The following is a 16,253-nucleotide window of genomic DNA, read 5'->3' as shown; positions in this document are numbered from 1 at the left end:
TAAGCATGCTTAATGCTCACAAAACCGAGACTAATGAAAAAGTCACTAGTAAGGCATGCTCCAATGAATGGATTATTGACTCTGGGGCATCGCATCACATGATGGGGAATTTAAATATGCTCATTGACACCTATGATGTTGCACCTTGTCCTGTTGGATTGCCCAATGGTGTGTGCACACCGAAGCTGTGAAAGAAGGCACTGTTGTACTTGGGAATAATTTTAAATTGCTTCGCTTATTATATGTCCCAAAACTCAATTGTAATTTATTGTTAGTGAGTCAATTACTTCATGATATTACTTATACTGTGACATTTACTAATAAGTTATGTGTGACATAGGACCGCATCTTGAGGACTCTGATTGGTGCGAGTGAACAGCTTGATGGGGTCTATGTCTTCAAGGGTGTGGTGCCAGTTCGTGCTTACAAGACAAATGAAGTTGGCTCATGTGATTTATGGCATCGGAGATTGGAACACCCTTCTTATCAAACAGTTAGCTTGCTTCTTAATATCAATGATAGTAATAAGAATAAAGCATGTGATGTTGTTTGAAGGCAAAACAAACTAGAGATGTTTTTATTCAAAGTGGTAATAAAGTGACTGATTGTTTTGCATTGATTCATTGTCACTTGTGGGGTGCTTATAGAGTTCTTGCATCTTGTGGTGCTGTATATTTTTTGACAATTGTTGATTTTTCTCAAGCGGTTAGGATATATTTGCTGGCTAAAAAAGAGGGAAGTTGGTCGAACACTCAAAAATTTTTTTACAATGGTTGAACGACAATTTAATAAGAAGGTTAAGGTGATAAGAAGTGATAATGGAACATAGTTTAAGCCCTTGAAATCATATTTTGAAGAGCAAGGAATTTTATTTCAAACTTCTTGTGTTGGAACACCACAACAAAATGGTCGTGTGGAGAGAAAACATTGTCATATCTTGAATGTGGTTAGAGCACTCAGGTTTCAAGCACATCTTCCTATCAATTTTTGGGGTGAGTGTGTTTTAACTGTAGGGTACTTGATTAATCGGACACCTTTGACCCTCCTCGGTGGTAAAACACCTTACGAGGTGCTGTTTGGACAAAGTCCATCTTATAAATATCTTAGAGTTTTTGATTGTTTATGCTTTTCACATACTCGGGATCATGACAAATTCGTTACTAGGAGTAGGAAATGTATCTTTGTTGGGTATCCATTTGGGAGAAAGGGATGGAGATTATACGATCTTAAGTCCGATGAAGACTTCATCTCATGAGATGTGGTGATTAGTGAGGCCGAGTTTCCTTTTGCCTCTTCTCCGACTTCGAAACATCAACCCTCAGTGACCAATTCTCCCATAGCAATGGAAGACATTGCGTTGCCTTTGATTGTCCAACCACTGAACTCTGTGACCTCTCCTCCTGCCATGGTATCAGAACACAGGTGATGATGTTGAGGCAGGTTCTTTTGATGACACAAGGAGCCATACAGGTTACAGGAATAATGAAACTCAACCTACTCCTCGGCCTACCACGAAGTTGTTAGGTCATGGACATCGAGAAAAGTGGACCCCCAACTATTAAAGGACTTTGTCGCACACTCTGCTCGTCGTTTAGACCCCATAGTTGTTTCCCCTATATCATCTCAGTCCTCAGGTGCTCCTTATCCCATAGCTCATTATGTAACGTATGATAATTTTTCTGTGAAACACGGACATTTCTTGGCAGTTGTTACTGCAGGCCGTGAACCTACTTGATTCTCTGAGGCAATAACTAATGCTCGGTGGTGCAAGGATATGCACAAAGAAATACAAGCTTTGGAAGATAATGGGTCATGGACCTTGGAAGACCTCCCACCTGGAAAGAAGGCAATCGGGTGCAAATGGGTCTACAAAATCAAGTACAACTCTGATAGCTCCATTGAAAGATTTAAAGCACGATTGGTGGTCTTAGGCAACACTCAAGTTGAATGTCTTGATTACAATGAGACCTTTGCCCCTATGGCTAAAATGGTCACAGTTCGAACTTTCTTAACAGTTGTTGCGGCTCAAAATTGGGACTTGCATCAGATGGATGTCCACAATGCCTTTCTGCACGGTGATCTCCATGAGAAGGTCTATATGAAACTTCCTCCAAGTTTTTCGGCCTCTGGGACTGGAAAGGTATGCAAACTCCGAAAAACTTTGTATGGCTTATGACCAGCTCCCCAGAATTGGTTTTCTAAATTAGCTACTACCTTGAAAACTTTTGTGTTTGTTCAGTCCTATTTTGACTATTCCTTATTTACATATCGCAAAAATGGGCTTATCTTGCATGTCTTGGTTTATGTTGATGACTTGATTGTTGCTAGGAATAACTCGGAGTTCATACTCAAATTTAAACAGTATATGCACCATTGTTTTCGCATGAAGGACTTGGATGTTCTTAAATATTTTTTGGGCATTGAAGTGGCTCGCGGTCCAACTGGGATATTTCTTCGTCAAAGGAAATATGCACTTGATATTATTACAGAAACAGGCTTATTGGGGTCCAAACTTGCTCACTTCCCTATTGCTCAGAATCATAATCTTGCCCTCGTTGATGGCGCACTCCTGGATGATCCTGAACGATATCGTCGTCTTGTGGGCCGCTTGATTTATTTAACCATTACACGGCCGGAGCTCAGTTATTGCGTCCATGTCCTGGCTCAATTCATGTAGTGTCCTCATGTGGATCATTGGGATGCGGCATTGCGCGTGGTTCGTTATCTGAAAGGACATCCTGGTCAAGGGATATTTTTGCGCTCTGATAGTGATTTGCAATTGTATGCCTACTGTGATTCCGACTGGGCGAGTTGTCATTTAACTCATCGCTCTCTTACTGGGTATTTTGTCATGTTGGGGCGCTTCCCCATCTCCTGGAAGACTAAGAAACAGCATATTGTCTCCATTCCTCTGCTGAGGCTGAATACCGATCAATGGCTACTACCAGTTGTGAGTTGAATTGGCTCAAAGGTCTGTTGTCGTCTTTGGGTATATCTCACCCTCGACCTATAAGCTTGTTTTGTGATAATCAAGCTGCTCTGCACATTATTGCGAACCCTGTCTTCCATGAGTGCACCAAACATGTTGAAGTTGATTGTCATTTCATCTGTGATGAGTTCCAAGCTAGCACTATTGCGCCTTCCTATGTGCGTACCGATGCACAACTTGCCGACATCTTTACGAAGGCTCTCGGGCAAAAGCAGTTTGATTTTTTCATTCCCAAGTTGGGCATTCGCAATCCTCATGCACCAACTTGAGGGAGAGTATTGGGCGAGATTTTAGGAGATCTTCACCAATCTTAGGAGATATTTTAGGCGATATACTTCACAGATTTTTCGTATATATTCTGTACATATCTTTTGGTTAGTTAGCAGATTTTAGGAAGTTTTTAGGCATGAAATTAGGAGTGAAAGACTCCATCGAAGTTGTATATATATCACCTTCTGCCGAATGGCAATGACATATAGAAAACTGAAAACCTTTTCCCAAAATTTATCAAATTTGAATCGAGCTCAAGCCTGATAATTTATGAGCGAGCCCCTGCAACATAGGGCCCCCTTCGCTAGTATGTATGTATGATGCCTATTACCATAGCTAAAGTATCAAATCAAGGACAACTTGGGCAGTGTCATAAGATACAAAAGAAGGTGATTTTGATTCCGATTCTCAAGGATTTTTTATTTCGATTCCAATCCTATTTTTGAAATATAATAATAATAATAATAATAATAATAATAATAATAATAATAATAATAATAATAATAACAATAATAATAATAATAATAATAATAATAATAATAATAATAATAATAATAAGAAGAAGAAGAAGAAGAAGAAGAAGAAGAAGAAGAAGAAGAATGTTAATATTAATAATAATAATAATAATATTAATAATAATAATAATAATAATAATAATAATAATAATAATAATAATAATTAATAATTAATAAAAGTTAATAGTAATCATATAGGTCCAGCTAGGTTTGGGCTAAGGTATAAATGATCATCCCTGACTAGGAGTCTTATGACATTTATAATTAGGTCGTTATTAGTTTTATATGGATGCAAGTGGTTTATTTTATTACTTTTAATATTTTTTACTTATTATTAATATTATTATTATTATTATTAATATTATTATTATTATTATTATTATTATTATTATTATTATTATTATTATTATTATCCTATTAATATTAGTTACTTTTAAATAGAATTCAAATGTATTTTATTTTTTATTTTATAACTTACGGATTTTTTATTAATTTCTTAATTTTTAATAGTTGCTAGATAAAACTTGCTAAAATTTAATATTTTATTAATTTTATTTATTAGGTTTCAAATTAAAGTTTTTTTGACAATTAACAAAATAATAAGATTTGAATATGAATAGGGATGTCAATGTTCCCCATCTTATTAGGGTACTCAGCATTGGGTCAGGGATGGAGATTGCCTTGGCAAGGGCGAGGATTGATAGTGATACCCAACTGAGGATGAGGGCGAAGATGGGGGACAGGGAGTATACTATGATCCTTGCCTCGAATCCACCCCGTGGCCATAGTTTTATAATTAACACGGGTGAGCTTGTCCTTATCCCAAGCCCAAACAAATATTATTATGTTTAGGGTGTGGGCAGGGTTGGGCTACACATCCTATAAAATTGTTAATACACTATCAAAATCTGGCATGAGATCATTTATGTTTTTAGTTCATTATGCTACACAACAGGGTTAACTCATCCCCCATAGTGCCTTTGGGTTCAATATTAATAATTTTTATTTAAAAATAGTTAAAAACACAAAAATAATGCATACGTAGGTTGTGCTTAGTTTTGGTTCAGCCTAATTACGAATTTCACATTGCTCTTAGGGGTACAATTTAGGGGGTTGGGTCAGGTTGAGGATAAACCAAAGCCCAACCTAAAGTCTTAAACCTTGAGTTTAGGCTTAGATTAATTTAATTATACTAAAAATGTTAGTCTATAAATTAATTTAATTATAACATTTAATCATTAATAAAGTAAAATAAATAACATAGAATACTAAAATATAATATGAAAAATAATTATTTATTAAATAATTAACAGTAATTTAGTATTCTTGTTAAATTTTATTATTATAATTAATCTAAATTACTAAATTATTTTTTGTAACAAATTACTAAAATTATTAACATAATTATTAGTCTCCGTTGTTTTACTTTTCCTTGACAAATCCCATGGATCGCACGGATCCTGCTAGTATACGACAAAATTAGAGGGTTTGACTATTTGAGTTAGAATAGGAAGCAATATGCAACAAAAATATTAAAACATCATACGCACAAATGCCCTATCCAAGGTTCAAAGTATCAACATGTATCGGCCCGTATCGGCTAATATGTATCATTTTGGGACCCTTGAACCTTGGCGTTATAAAAGAAAGCACAAATTAGAATATTAAATAAAATTAATGTCTGTTTAGCTCGGTACACTAAACGTGTTGATCTAGATTCCTTTTGATTTGACTATCATCCTGCATGACTTCCGTATGTAACTTTGTACAGTTTACTATTTAACATAGTTCTTTTAGTTATTAAAAAATAATTAATTAATTAATTAATTATTATCCTCTGATTTTCTAGAAATATCAAAGAATTTGGATTTCTAGGTTTGCTCTGCTCCAATCAAACGCCGAAACTTCAGGTGATTTCCAAGATCTCATATCTGAAGCGCCAGGAGCAGCATGAAAGCTATATACTACAACACTAACAAAAAGAAGGCTTAATTTGGTAATTTTGAATGGACTGTCGAACTGCTCATGCTTTGATGTTATTTCCCCAACAGCCATTTGCTCAGAGCCGTTCAAACTGTGTGGTCCAACCATTTCACGGTTTACACCTCTCTGACAAGGTTCAAAATATCGATACACCGGTAAGGGTGCATCGGATGAATCAATACTATTTTTTTTACTTTTTTTCTAAAACCAGTTCAGGGGGACCGATTTAGGGTTCCTCAACCTCTTGAACCAGTCAGACCCTCAATACATCCTCTATAAGGGCGTATCGGATGAGACCTGGAGTGATACATTTCGACTGGCTGATACGTGTCAATACTTTGAACCTTGCTCTCTGATCCGCTTTGTTGCTTTGCAGTATGAAGTATGAACGTCCTGCAAATATCCCACCCACTTAGCAATATGTTTTTACTTTGGAGTTGGAGGGTCCAAAACGACCCTATCCAATGGGGTCCCGATCCCTCATGGGATTCCTTTTTTTTATTATTTTAGGAAAATTAATTAAACATCCCCTTCTATTTTCTGAAATGGGCTAAAGCTTCTGCTTCTTAGAAACAGGTTGGTGATTGCTCATCACATATTTTTGATTGGCACCAATCATCAAAAAACAGTTGATTAGCCACAATCACAAAATGTTACCCTGCCCCTCTTTTTAGGTCCGGTTTTCCTAAAACCCACAAAATCATCAAAAAGAGTTGATTAGTCAGAGACCAGCCGGCCCACTCAACCCGGTCACCGGGTCACATATTGCACACTAAAATGTATTGAAGCTTCTGGAGGCCAAACCTTGTGTTTGGTAGCCTTCGTTAGTGGATTGGGTGATCTTTTACTTTATATATATACCCCGAAGCCCCACCATTTTTGCCAAAAAGGCCCCTTTTGCCTCAATTTTCAATTTTTATCTGTACTTATTTATAAATAATTGGAAACTGAATATAAAAAATATAAATTAAACCATATATATACACAGATTAGGAAAATATCAATTCACATACATGAAATACACATTAGAGGTATCCTTGGAGGGTGGGGGGGAGGGTAAAACACATTGATTTTTGGGAGAAAAGAGGGAGACATTTTAGGAGTTGTTTGGGGGAGAAGTGGTTTTGGGGAGACGAGAAGGTAGGGCAGAGAAAAACTCATAAAAGATGAAAAAAAAAAGATTTAACTACAATGAGAAGCCATGAGACACAGAGACAGTGGCATACTTTGCTACACATATAAATTGACTTATTAACTATTAATGATGATTGAAGAGTCCATAATTAAACAATGGGTATGGCACTGGACAAAGTGGAATAGTGGAACAAGATTCATATAGAACGACCCCATACAGTTGGGACTTGGAACAAGGCTTAGTTGAGATGAATAGTATTGGTGCTGAAGCCATTCTTATGTCACAAGGCTGTCAAGTTAAATTATAGTTTTATATGCCACTTAAAGAATGGAAAAAGAAACAAAAGAAGAAATGCAAAGAATATAATCACATAAAGTTATTTCTCAACGTTTAAACAAGATGTACATTTGCATTAGCCACTGGCAATTCTGTAGCTCCCCAATTTTCCCTTTTTTCTCATAGATGAAAATCACATTAAGTTTGATCAAGTTCAAGTGCAAAAGATAGGTGGTAAGTATCACCAGCATTTGAAGATTCATGGATTCTATTAAATTATGAGTACGCAGCTACACTAATAAACAAGATTCTTTTCTTGGCATAAATATTTCATATTTACGGTACAATATAATTTAACTATTGAGGAACCTGTACCGCCCATGTGGCAGAAATGGAAGACTTCCTTTTTAGTTTAGTTTCTCTTACATGTATGGCCAGCAACAACCAGAGATTTCAACATCAAGGCTCGTTTGCAAGCTGAAGTTGAAGAAGCAACTAGAGCATTACAAGATGCTTCTCAAATCCAACACCAAGTCACCAAATTACCTGTGATGTCATCTTCCAGCAAAAATTGATTGTTCTTGTGGGCTAATAATGGAAAGAATCTGCAAAACAAAGTATCAAAGTCTATACCCTCATCAATCAGCAATTCAAGGGAAATCACATCTAGTTCATCAAATAGATATTATTTACCCACAAGAAATCGCATTATTAGCAAGTGAAGCCTATACCTTGTCAGTGAATTTGCGGAAGTCCTCCCTTTCCATGGCTTTATCAAGTTCCTGATGAAATATATGAATAGATTATACAGAGTTTGAATGTTCATTTGTTTTCTTATTTTTCTAGCTCAAGAACGATTTAAGCTTCTTTAAAATATTTCAAGAATCAAAACAAAATAGAAATTAGAAAGATGAGCAAAAAAAAAGATTGAAGGATGACAGAGCAAAGAGAAAATTTGAGAAGGGGAAAATGTGTATTACACACGCACACACACACACACACATATATATATATAGAGAGAGAGAGAGAGATAGATAGAGAGAGAGAGAGAGAGATGACACATTGCAAATTATAAAACAGAAACAGTAAAATAAAAAAAGACAAAACCAAGACTGTCATTTCTCCCCAAGATAGCACAAGCCAACTTCCTTGGAAAGTTTTTTTTTTTTTCTTTTTTTGAAAAGATAAGGTAAATTCATTGATAGAAAGAAGGTACAACAGGAGCCAGCCCAAAAAAGGACTGGCCAGTACTCAACAAGCTGTTGCAGACACTAGATTGACTGAGTTCTCAGACATTGAAATACATTCAAATGATTGAAGGCAGGAGTGAAGCAATCCAGGAAGCTAATTTGCTGACAGCACACTGCACAATCTCTTCTGGGTTCTTTTTGTTGCAGAAAACTCTGTTGTTTCTCTCAGTCCAAATGGACCAAAGAACAGCTGCAGGGATTGTCTTCCAGACTACTTTTCCTCTTTCCTTCAAACCAATGATTTTCCAACAGCTTAACAATTTTTTGACAGAGTTCGGCATGACCCATTTGATCCCCGCAGCATTGATGAAATGAGTCCACAGACTCAGTTTTCAAGGCACCAAGGCGAGGCTGGGCGTCAGGGGGGTGCCTTGTCGCTTAGTCGCCTAGGCAATGGATTTTTTTATATAGAAAACATAGATCCTAGTGTAGTTCCCTAGGTACCATAGCCATATTTCCTTAATAAAGAAAAAAAAGTATTTTATGACAGTGCAAAACTGCTTGGCGATTAGGCGAGGCGAGCCTCAAAGGACACCTTGACAACTATGCACAGTCTCCACACCTGGGCTGCAACAGAACAATGCAGGCACAGATGATCAGTAGATTCTGGCCATAGTCCATATTAGGAAGTTAACTTTAGAAGGACTGACAGAGTTATCTGCTTATTTGGGAAGTTCACAGCATCTGAACTACTTAGCTTAAGAGCCAGTGATTTAACTGAGATCCTTACTCCACTCCCAAATCCACCCATCTTCCAAATTGATGTCAATACTCTGATTTTGAAGAGTTGTCAGCAGACCCTGGAATGCCAAAATTCTTGCTTGGAAAGCAACATTTTAATAATCTAATAACAAAAAAAACAAGTTAGTCCAAAACATAAAAGAAATCCTCCATAATCAAGACTTGTAGCATTTCAAGAATTTCACAATGAATCTTGGTGCTGGAAACAGAAGTTAGCAACATGCATCACCAAGGATCTTCAACCAAAATAAATAAGCTCACAAACAAGAAATCACTCCCATTGTCATATAATTGTCAGACCTGATGTTCCTCCAACCATATATTGGACCTTTGAACTCTTCCAGTAGAATATGAACAAGACTGACTTGTAACCACTCCAAAGGAATCCATATCAAGATTTGATGATCATATAACCAAAAACAGATCAAACTCAACTCCAAGGGCCATTTTCTAGAAGATAAATACAACCCAATACACAAAGTACAAGAAATCACCCCTTTAGGGACTAATAGAATTGGAGAAATATGGGGCACTCTTACACTTAAGGCCCTGGGAACCTCAAGAATCCAAATTGTTCACTCCAGAATGATCCAAGTACACTAGAAGTATCTATGCACCACAGAAGATTCCACCCAATAAACATTATCTGGTTCTTGACTTTTAGGCAAAATTACAAGACTCTTCTCTTAAGATTGACCATTTTAAATTATTTTTCCAAAAATAATCTAAAACCAGGATATTAAAGAATGAATAATATTTCCACCAATTTTTATTCAACAGATTAGGAAATCACTCCCAAAATATTGCATGGATAAACCCTAATATGAGTTGATGCTATAATAGAGAGGGACGAGAGGTGGGCACTTGCTCTCAACTTCACAAAAAACCTCTTTCCAACTTCCTATCTCTGTAAAAATATGTAAGTGACCAAACAATGCCAAATGACAACCCAGAAAATAATCTCTAGTCACCACGACCAAAATTGAAGCAGATCTCCAATTTTCTTGGACTTTTGGCCAAATCTCTAGGACACCATCCTAGGCATCAATAAACTCTCCAACATTCTTCTAAAAAATCAGCCAATTTAAGGATAACACATGATTATTATTTTAAGAAAATGAATTACTATTTATAATAATATATGAACTTACCATTTATGGTAATTCCCATAATTAGTATTTATATTAGAATTTGTGACTTAGCATTTATAGTAAAAGGCCAGATCTGATAATAGGAATCCCAAAAGAGGGTAGAGATTTAGAATAGGGAGATCAAACTAACAGGACTAATAAGGGGGATTCAAACATACCAAAGAACTAAACAAGAACTGAATGAAAACTGTCCACGAATAATGCAAAAAGGAATAACAAACAGTCAAACACTAAAAGAACCTAACAGTTCAGATCAAACCATAATCAATTTTAGATCTAATCATTATCAACATCTACATCATCATTACTGTCTTCTCCATGTTGCTTTGATACCATCTTGTTTTCTAGTTCAAGAATGATCTATACTTTAAAATATTTTAATAATCAAAACAGAGAAAGTAGAAAGATTAGATCAAGGAAGAGAGTAGAGAGAAAGATTGAGAAAAGGAAAACTAATATGGACATGAACTTTCTTTCACACATATATATATATATAGATAGATAGATAGAGAGAGAGAGAGAGAGAGAGAGAGAGAGAGATCCCATTACACAAGGACTTTAGAGTGCGTGACATAAATAACCCTGTTGTCATCTATATCTATATTTGAAAGAGGAAAGAAAGTAAGGAAGCCAAGGGCCCTCTCACCACAGAGCTCACATGAACCTCCTACTCTCACTTCTCACACACGTGATTGTCTATTTTTAAATTAAATTATTAAAAATATAAGAAATCACAATAAAAACTCTCTTAGGTTCTAATTTTCTCTAATAAAAATCATCATTATTCTCTCTAATAAAATCATTCTTAAAACTCTACCTTCCCCACAATTCTTAAAACTCTCCCCAATAGTCAATAATTCAATATTGTAGCATCTCCCCTCCCCCCCATTAAAATTCTTATTTCCTCTTTAAATCTCTATGACCACCTTGGCCCTCCTTAATAAAACAGGAGTATGGATTAGGTGGTTTGGGTCAAGGCAAGGACTAATCCTAAACATTGACCTTGCGTTGGATCTAAACTGCTGTCAAAACCCAAATTTACCAACCCAAACCTAACCAAATTTCTATTCAACCCCATGCATTTTATGGGTTTGCTTGCTAGTATTCAATAAACAAAACAGAAAAAAAAAATATAATAATAAAAAAACCAAGACTGTCAATAGTTCTACATTTGTTTAAGGCAAAATCTATGGTGCATGAACTGCACCGTGAAGCAAAAAACTTGAACCAATGATAAGGTGACACGTCACAGTTGAATGTTTGTCATTGTTAAGGTCTTTAATGGTAAGTACATGTACACCTTGTGGAACATGAAAGTACACTTTGTGAAACATGAACCCAATGAAAAGTAAATAGACCACGTGACGTCTTTAACGTGATTGATGGAAATTTCAATTTAACGTGCAACAAATATTCAAAATGCACTGTATTTGGGCCTTTATTTAAAAGGTTATTCTATAAGGAAATTTGGAATTGACAAGATGAAGTAAAGAAAATTGACTCCACAGATTTGATTGAAGTTGTATTATTACATTTTCTGCATCTGTAGAACAATCAATCTGGTATATGAGTTTCTGAAGTTCTTCATTCTTCAAGGCATCGCGAATTTCAGTGGAATCCACTGTAAAGAGACAAAAAAGACAAGTTAAAAACTTCAACAAAACTTTATTAGATCAAGAGTAGTTATTCAGGAAGAAAGTAGGAGAGTAACTGAACAAAAACATTCAGCTTGTGTATTCATGTATCATAGACATGAACTAAATTGGAATGCTTACCTTTTTCTTTAAATCAGCAATGGATGTCAGAGAAGCTAAGTACTATATGAATGAAAATCAAATGTAAGTTAAATAACAAGCAATGGCCCTAAGGCTAGTTAAAGGACTGCACCTATGGCCTCTAGTTGAACCTTCTGAAGCACCTGACTCGGGTCATCCACTTGATATGATCTTTTCGGATATAATATTGGACCTGTCATCACATAAATGAAAGACATGTAGCAGAATAGATCAAAACAGTTGCAATAAAGAAAAGCATGATTCAAGTAAAATGAATTTTCACATGATAAGCAAACTAGTAGACTTAACTAACTATTTGTGTTTCTTGTTCTCTGGTAGCCTTATATGGCTGTTTGCCTTCCCAATTTATGATACCGTGGGATTGGAAATATACTCTAGTTTTAATAAACTTTCCTGGTAGCCTTATATGGCAGGTCAGCAGTACGTTTCTCTTTGATAGTAATATAGCAATACATGGTACATCAAGGCTCCTTATCAAAGCATGTGACCACACAATATTGCAATTAATGGACTTTGGTTCTGAGAATAAGGTTCAATTTTGGATATGTGAGAATCACCAGAATTACTTCTTGTAGATTTAGAACCATAGTTGTCAAGGCGCCTAGACAATAAGAATTTCATACAAAAAAAAAAAAAAAAACTATGTTTTCCCTAGTTCTCTAGTTTTATAAAAGCTTAAAACAAAATATGTATATATATAGGATGTAGAAATATTCATCAAAATATATATATAGGATGTAGTAACATACTATTAGTAAGATGCAGCAATATAAATGATATTGCAATATAACAGCAGTGGAATAAGTCACGTGTTTTCTCAGTCAGATCCTTTTACAACTTTCTAGTGGGAGAGAATGAAGCCCCTTTTCCTAGCCAGGCCATTTGGGGGACTGTCTCACTCAAAAGTAAAGCTTTTTGTTTGGGTGACAGCTTTGGAGAGGTGCTGTCCAAAGAGATGTTACTGAAAAAAGGCTTTAATTGTTCAGATTTAGTTTGCCACCTATGGCAATGTGGATGTGGAGTCCTTTAGGCATCTGTTCTTACGTTGCAAGTTTAGCACAGCAGTGAGGAATCATTTTTTGAAGGCCATGAATCTAAGTTGGTGCATGCCAGTCTCAGTGAAAGCTTTGTTGGAGGAATGGCAAATACCTCGGTTGACTAAGAAAGGGAAAATTTGCTGGTCCTCCATTCCTACGGAAGTACTGTGGGCTGTTTGGTTAGAAAGGAATGACAGGACTTTTTAGCACAAAGCTTCTACCGAAGCCAAGGTCATCAATTCGGCTGCAGGGGCTATTAGGAGTTGGTTGTCTATGCATACTGATTTTAAAGGTGATACTTTTGATTGTACTTTTTTGACGATGACCTTTTTTGAGGTCCTTCTGGTTAGTTTTATGTACAGCTTCTCATTGTACACAGGTCCTTTTTATTTCATACAATTATACTTTACCTTCTCTCAAAAAAAAAGTATTGTAATAAGGCACCCGCCTTGTCGTGTTAGTCACCTAGGCAGGCGCCTAGTTTCTATAAACAAAGTGTTTAGGCAAGGCACCCTTTGCTGGGTACCTACTTGCCCAGGCAACGCCTTGACAACTATATTCAGAACAACCCCTAAATACACATCCTGAAAGAAGAATTTTTCCAAACACTGGTCAAATCTGCTAGTCTGACTGCTGATTCCATGCTTATTAGCCCAAGTTGTTTGTTGACAAGTCATTCCCATTGGCAGGGAAATCTCTTAGGATATGAATCCCATTACATCCTGGGTTTAGCATAGGAAGCACCGTAAGAGAAAGTACTTCTCCAACAGAGCTAACTTCCACATGGAGCTAAAAACCATAAAAAAAATGTCATCGAAGTTGAAAACAATGTTGCCAGACTACATATCAGACTGGATGATCAGATCACCTGGACTGACAACCAGCAGCTGAAATAGTTTTGCAGATGCAAAGTTAGCCAAATACATGTATTAGTAGGTGTTAGCTTATAATATCTGTTGTTTTAAGCCTATTTTGATACAAAATAGCCTAAAGACAATCTGGAACCATTTAGTATTTTTCTAATTTCTTTTTAATTTTCACACAACCCAATGACCCAATGACTAAAACAGCTTCAGACCTGTTCTTTTAAGGGTAATAACAAAACATTATTTAAGATTTTTTTTTGATGAATAACATTATTCAAGATTTTTAAAATACAAAATTTTTCACTCTCATTGTTTTCTGGATGGATAACAAAGTAACTTGTGGTATCATTGAGAAAATAGAAATTTATAAAAGAGAGGATTGTACACACTCCGAAAAATAACTATACAGAATAAGATACCAAATGAGTCACTTTAAGAAGGGAATACATGTCTGCACAAATGGAGTCACCATGTGCCATGGGACCTGACTAGAACTGTACTATCTCCTAGGGGTGTTCACGGGTCGGGTTGGGTCGATTTCTTGGGATTTTCCCAACCGAAAGGTGGGAACCGAAACTGACCCACTGACAGGCCAAACCAACCTGGTCGGTTTGAGTCGGGTTGGGTCGGTTTGGGTCGGTTTCGGTTTTGCTCATGTACAAAGCCAAATAAAATCTGAATTGGTTGATAATTTGATATTCAAGAGTCCAAGATAAATCTAAATTTAATTCAGGTAAAGAATAAAATCAATAAATTCTTCATGTAAAAACAAGTGTCAATAATGGGCTTTCTAGAGTAAAAAACTAGGTAAATCTAGGTAGGTAAATCAATAAAATAAAAATTTAGAAACCTTCTAAATTCTAATCTAGGTAAAAAACTAAAAAAATGACACCTAATTGAATTCTAATTGTAGTTGCCTAATGGGCCTTCTAGAGTTCTAGTTCTAGTAGAAGTCTAAAAGTAGAAGACTAGTAGGAATTAGGAAACTACTCAAACTAGGAAGTAGGAACTACCAAACTAGTAGAATACTAGTTCGGTTCGGGTCGGGTTGGTTTCAGTTTTTCACGCAAGAAAACCAAAACCGACCCGAGATTTCTGTTTATGTATGTGCCCAACCCGAAACCGACCGGTACGGATGAAAACCCGGCCGACTCGGGTTGGGTCGGTTCGGGCTGGTCGGTTTGGTCGGGTTGGGCATTCTTACGAACAGCCCTACTATCTCCCCACCACGGCTTCTAAAAGCTCCACCAACTTGTGAAGACCCTGGTTTTTCCAATGAGCATCCATCAAGATTAAGTTTAATCACTCCTTGGAAAGGAGTAGACTAGAGCTTTGATGTGGACAGAAAAACAAATTACATGCAGCCATAGTTGTCAAGGTGAAGGCCACCTCGCCCAAGCAGGCAAACACCACCCACCCCATGAGTGGTGTTCTCAGTCAGTCACTCTCACTCTCTCAATCGTCAGTCCGCCCCATGAGTCCCCTTTTTTTTTTGAAAAAAACAGGGGCTCCACCCTACTCTTCTCCTCCCTTCAGTCATTCACAGTTTAACACTTGAAGTCTTGAATCATCTCAGTTTTTAATCTCTTCTCTAGTCTCTTCTTTAATTCTTCTTCTTCTCATTCAATTTTTTTTATATCATTAATATATATTGATTATGTGGCTGATTTTTTTATGGTTGAATTAAATGTCTTGAATCTGAAACTTGAATCAAATGTTTATGGCTGATTCTTCTTCTCATTCAAATTTTTTATGGCTGATTCAGTGATTGTATGGCTGAATTGAATCAAATGTTATTTTAAGGCTGAATTACATGTCTGAAAAGCATATATAAAGTAAAAACTCAATAAAACAAGCATTTTAAAATTCCAACACATAGGCACCTGGGCACCCTGTGGTCGCCTAGCCTCGCCTAGGCGCCTTGAAAACTATGCATGCAGCACTTCAAGTATACAGCAATAAGCACAAGAAATACCAAGCTGAAAACACAAAACAAGTTGGATTTTTAGTTGATTTCAGACCTGAACCAGAAGCAAAACTCCTCTTGGAACAGTTCCGCTACAGTAACAATTGTAGCAAGCTGGCCTCCCACGCAGACACGCCGCAATATAGGGATTGGAAGGTGCAAAAATGGGTCGACTCCTCAAAACCCAAGCTCCCAATACTTGAAAACCCTAGCTAGGGCTGAGCTATAGCTCAAACGAGAGAGAAAGAACCCAAAAGAAAGACCCCTATAAAAACAGC

At 36.4% G+C, this 16,253-nt stretch overlaps 1 protein-coding gene across 2 annotated transcripts in view; it reads right to left on the bottom strand.

The window, feature by feature from the left end:
* Positions 1 to 7,418: 7,418 nt before the first annotated feature.
* The window catches only part of LOC148878566 (HIT-type Zinc finger family protein), a 29,732-nt gene continuing 20,897 nt past the window's right edge, over positions 7,419 to 16,253 (bottom strand). The window contains exons 4-7 of one of the 2 annotated variants that reach the window (XM_088956644.1): positions 12,198 to 12,278; positions 11,843 to 11,931; positions 7,900 to 7,950; positions 7,419 to 7,795 (exon numbers count right to left, since the gene is read on the bottom strand). In XM_088956644.1, coding sequence (XP_088812770.1) covers positions 7,757 to 7,795; positions 7,900 to 7,950; positions 11,843 to 11,931; positions 12,198 to 12,278 — 260 coding nt within the window. In that variant the 3' untranslated portion in view covers positions 7,419 to 7,756. The remainder of the gene's footprint in view (positions 7,796 to 7,899; positions 7,951 to 11,842; positions 11,932 to 12,197; positions 12,279 to 16,253) is intronic. The other variant, XM_088956635.1, reaches the window with a different exon arrangement.

This window comes from Nelumbo lutea, chromosome 1 (assembly GCF_056320005.1).
Source record: "Nelumbo lutea isolate HS-2025 chromosome 1, American lotus-T2T, whole genome shotgun sequence".
Lineage (NCBI taxonomy): Eukaryota > Viridiplantae > Streptophyta > Magnoliopsida > Proteales > Nelumbonaceae > Nelumbo > Nelumbo lutea.
This window is presented reverse-complemented; position numbering and strand designations above follow the sequence as displayed.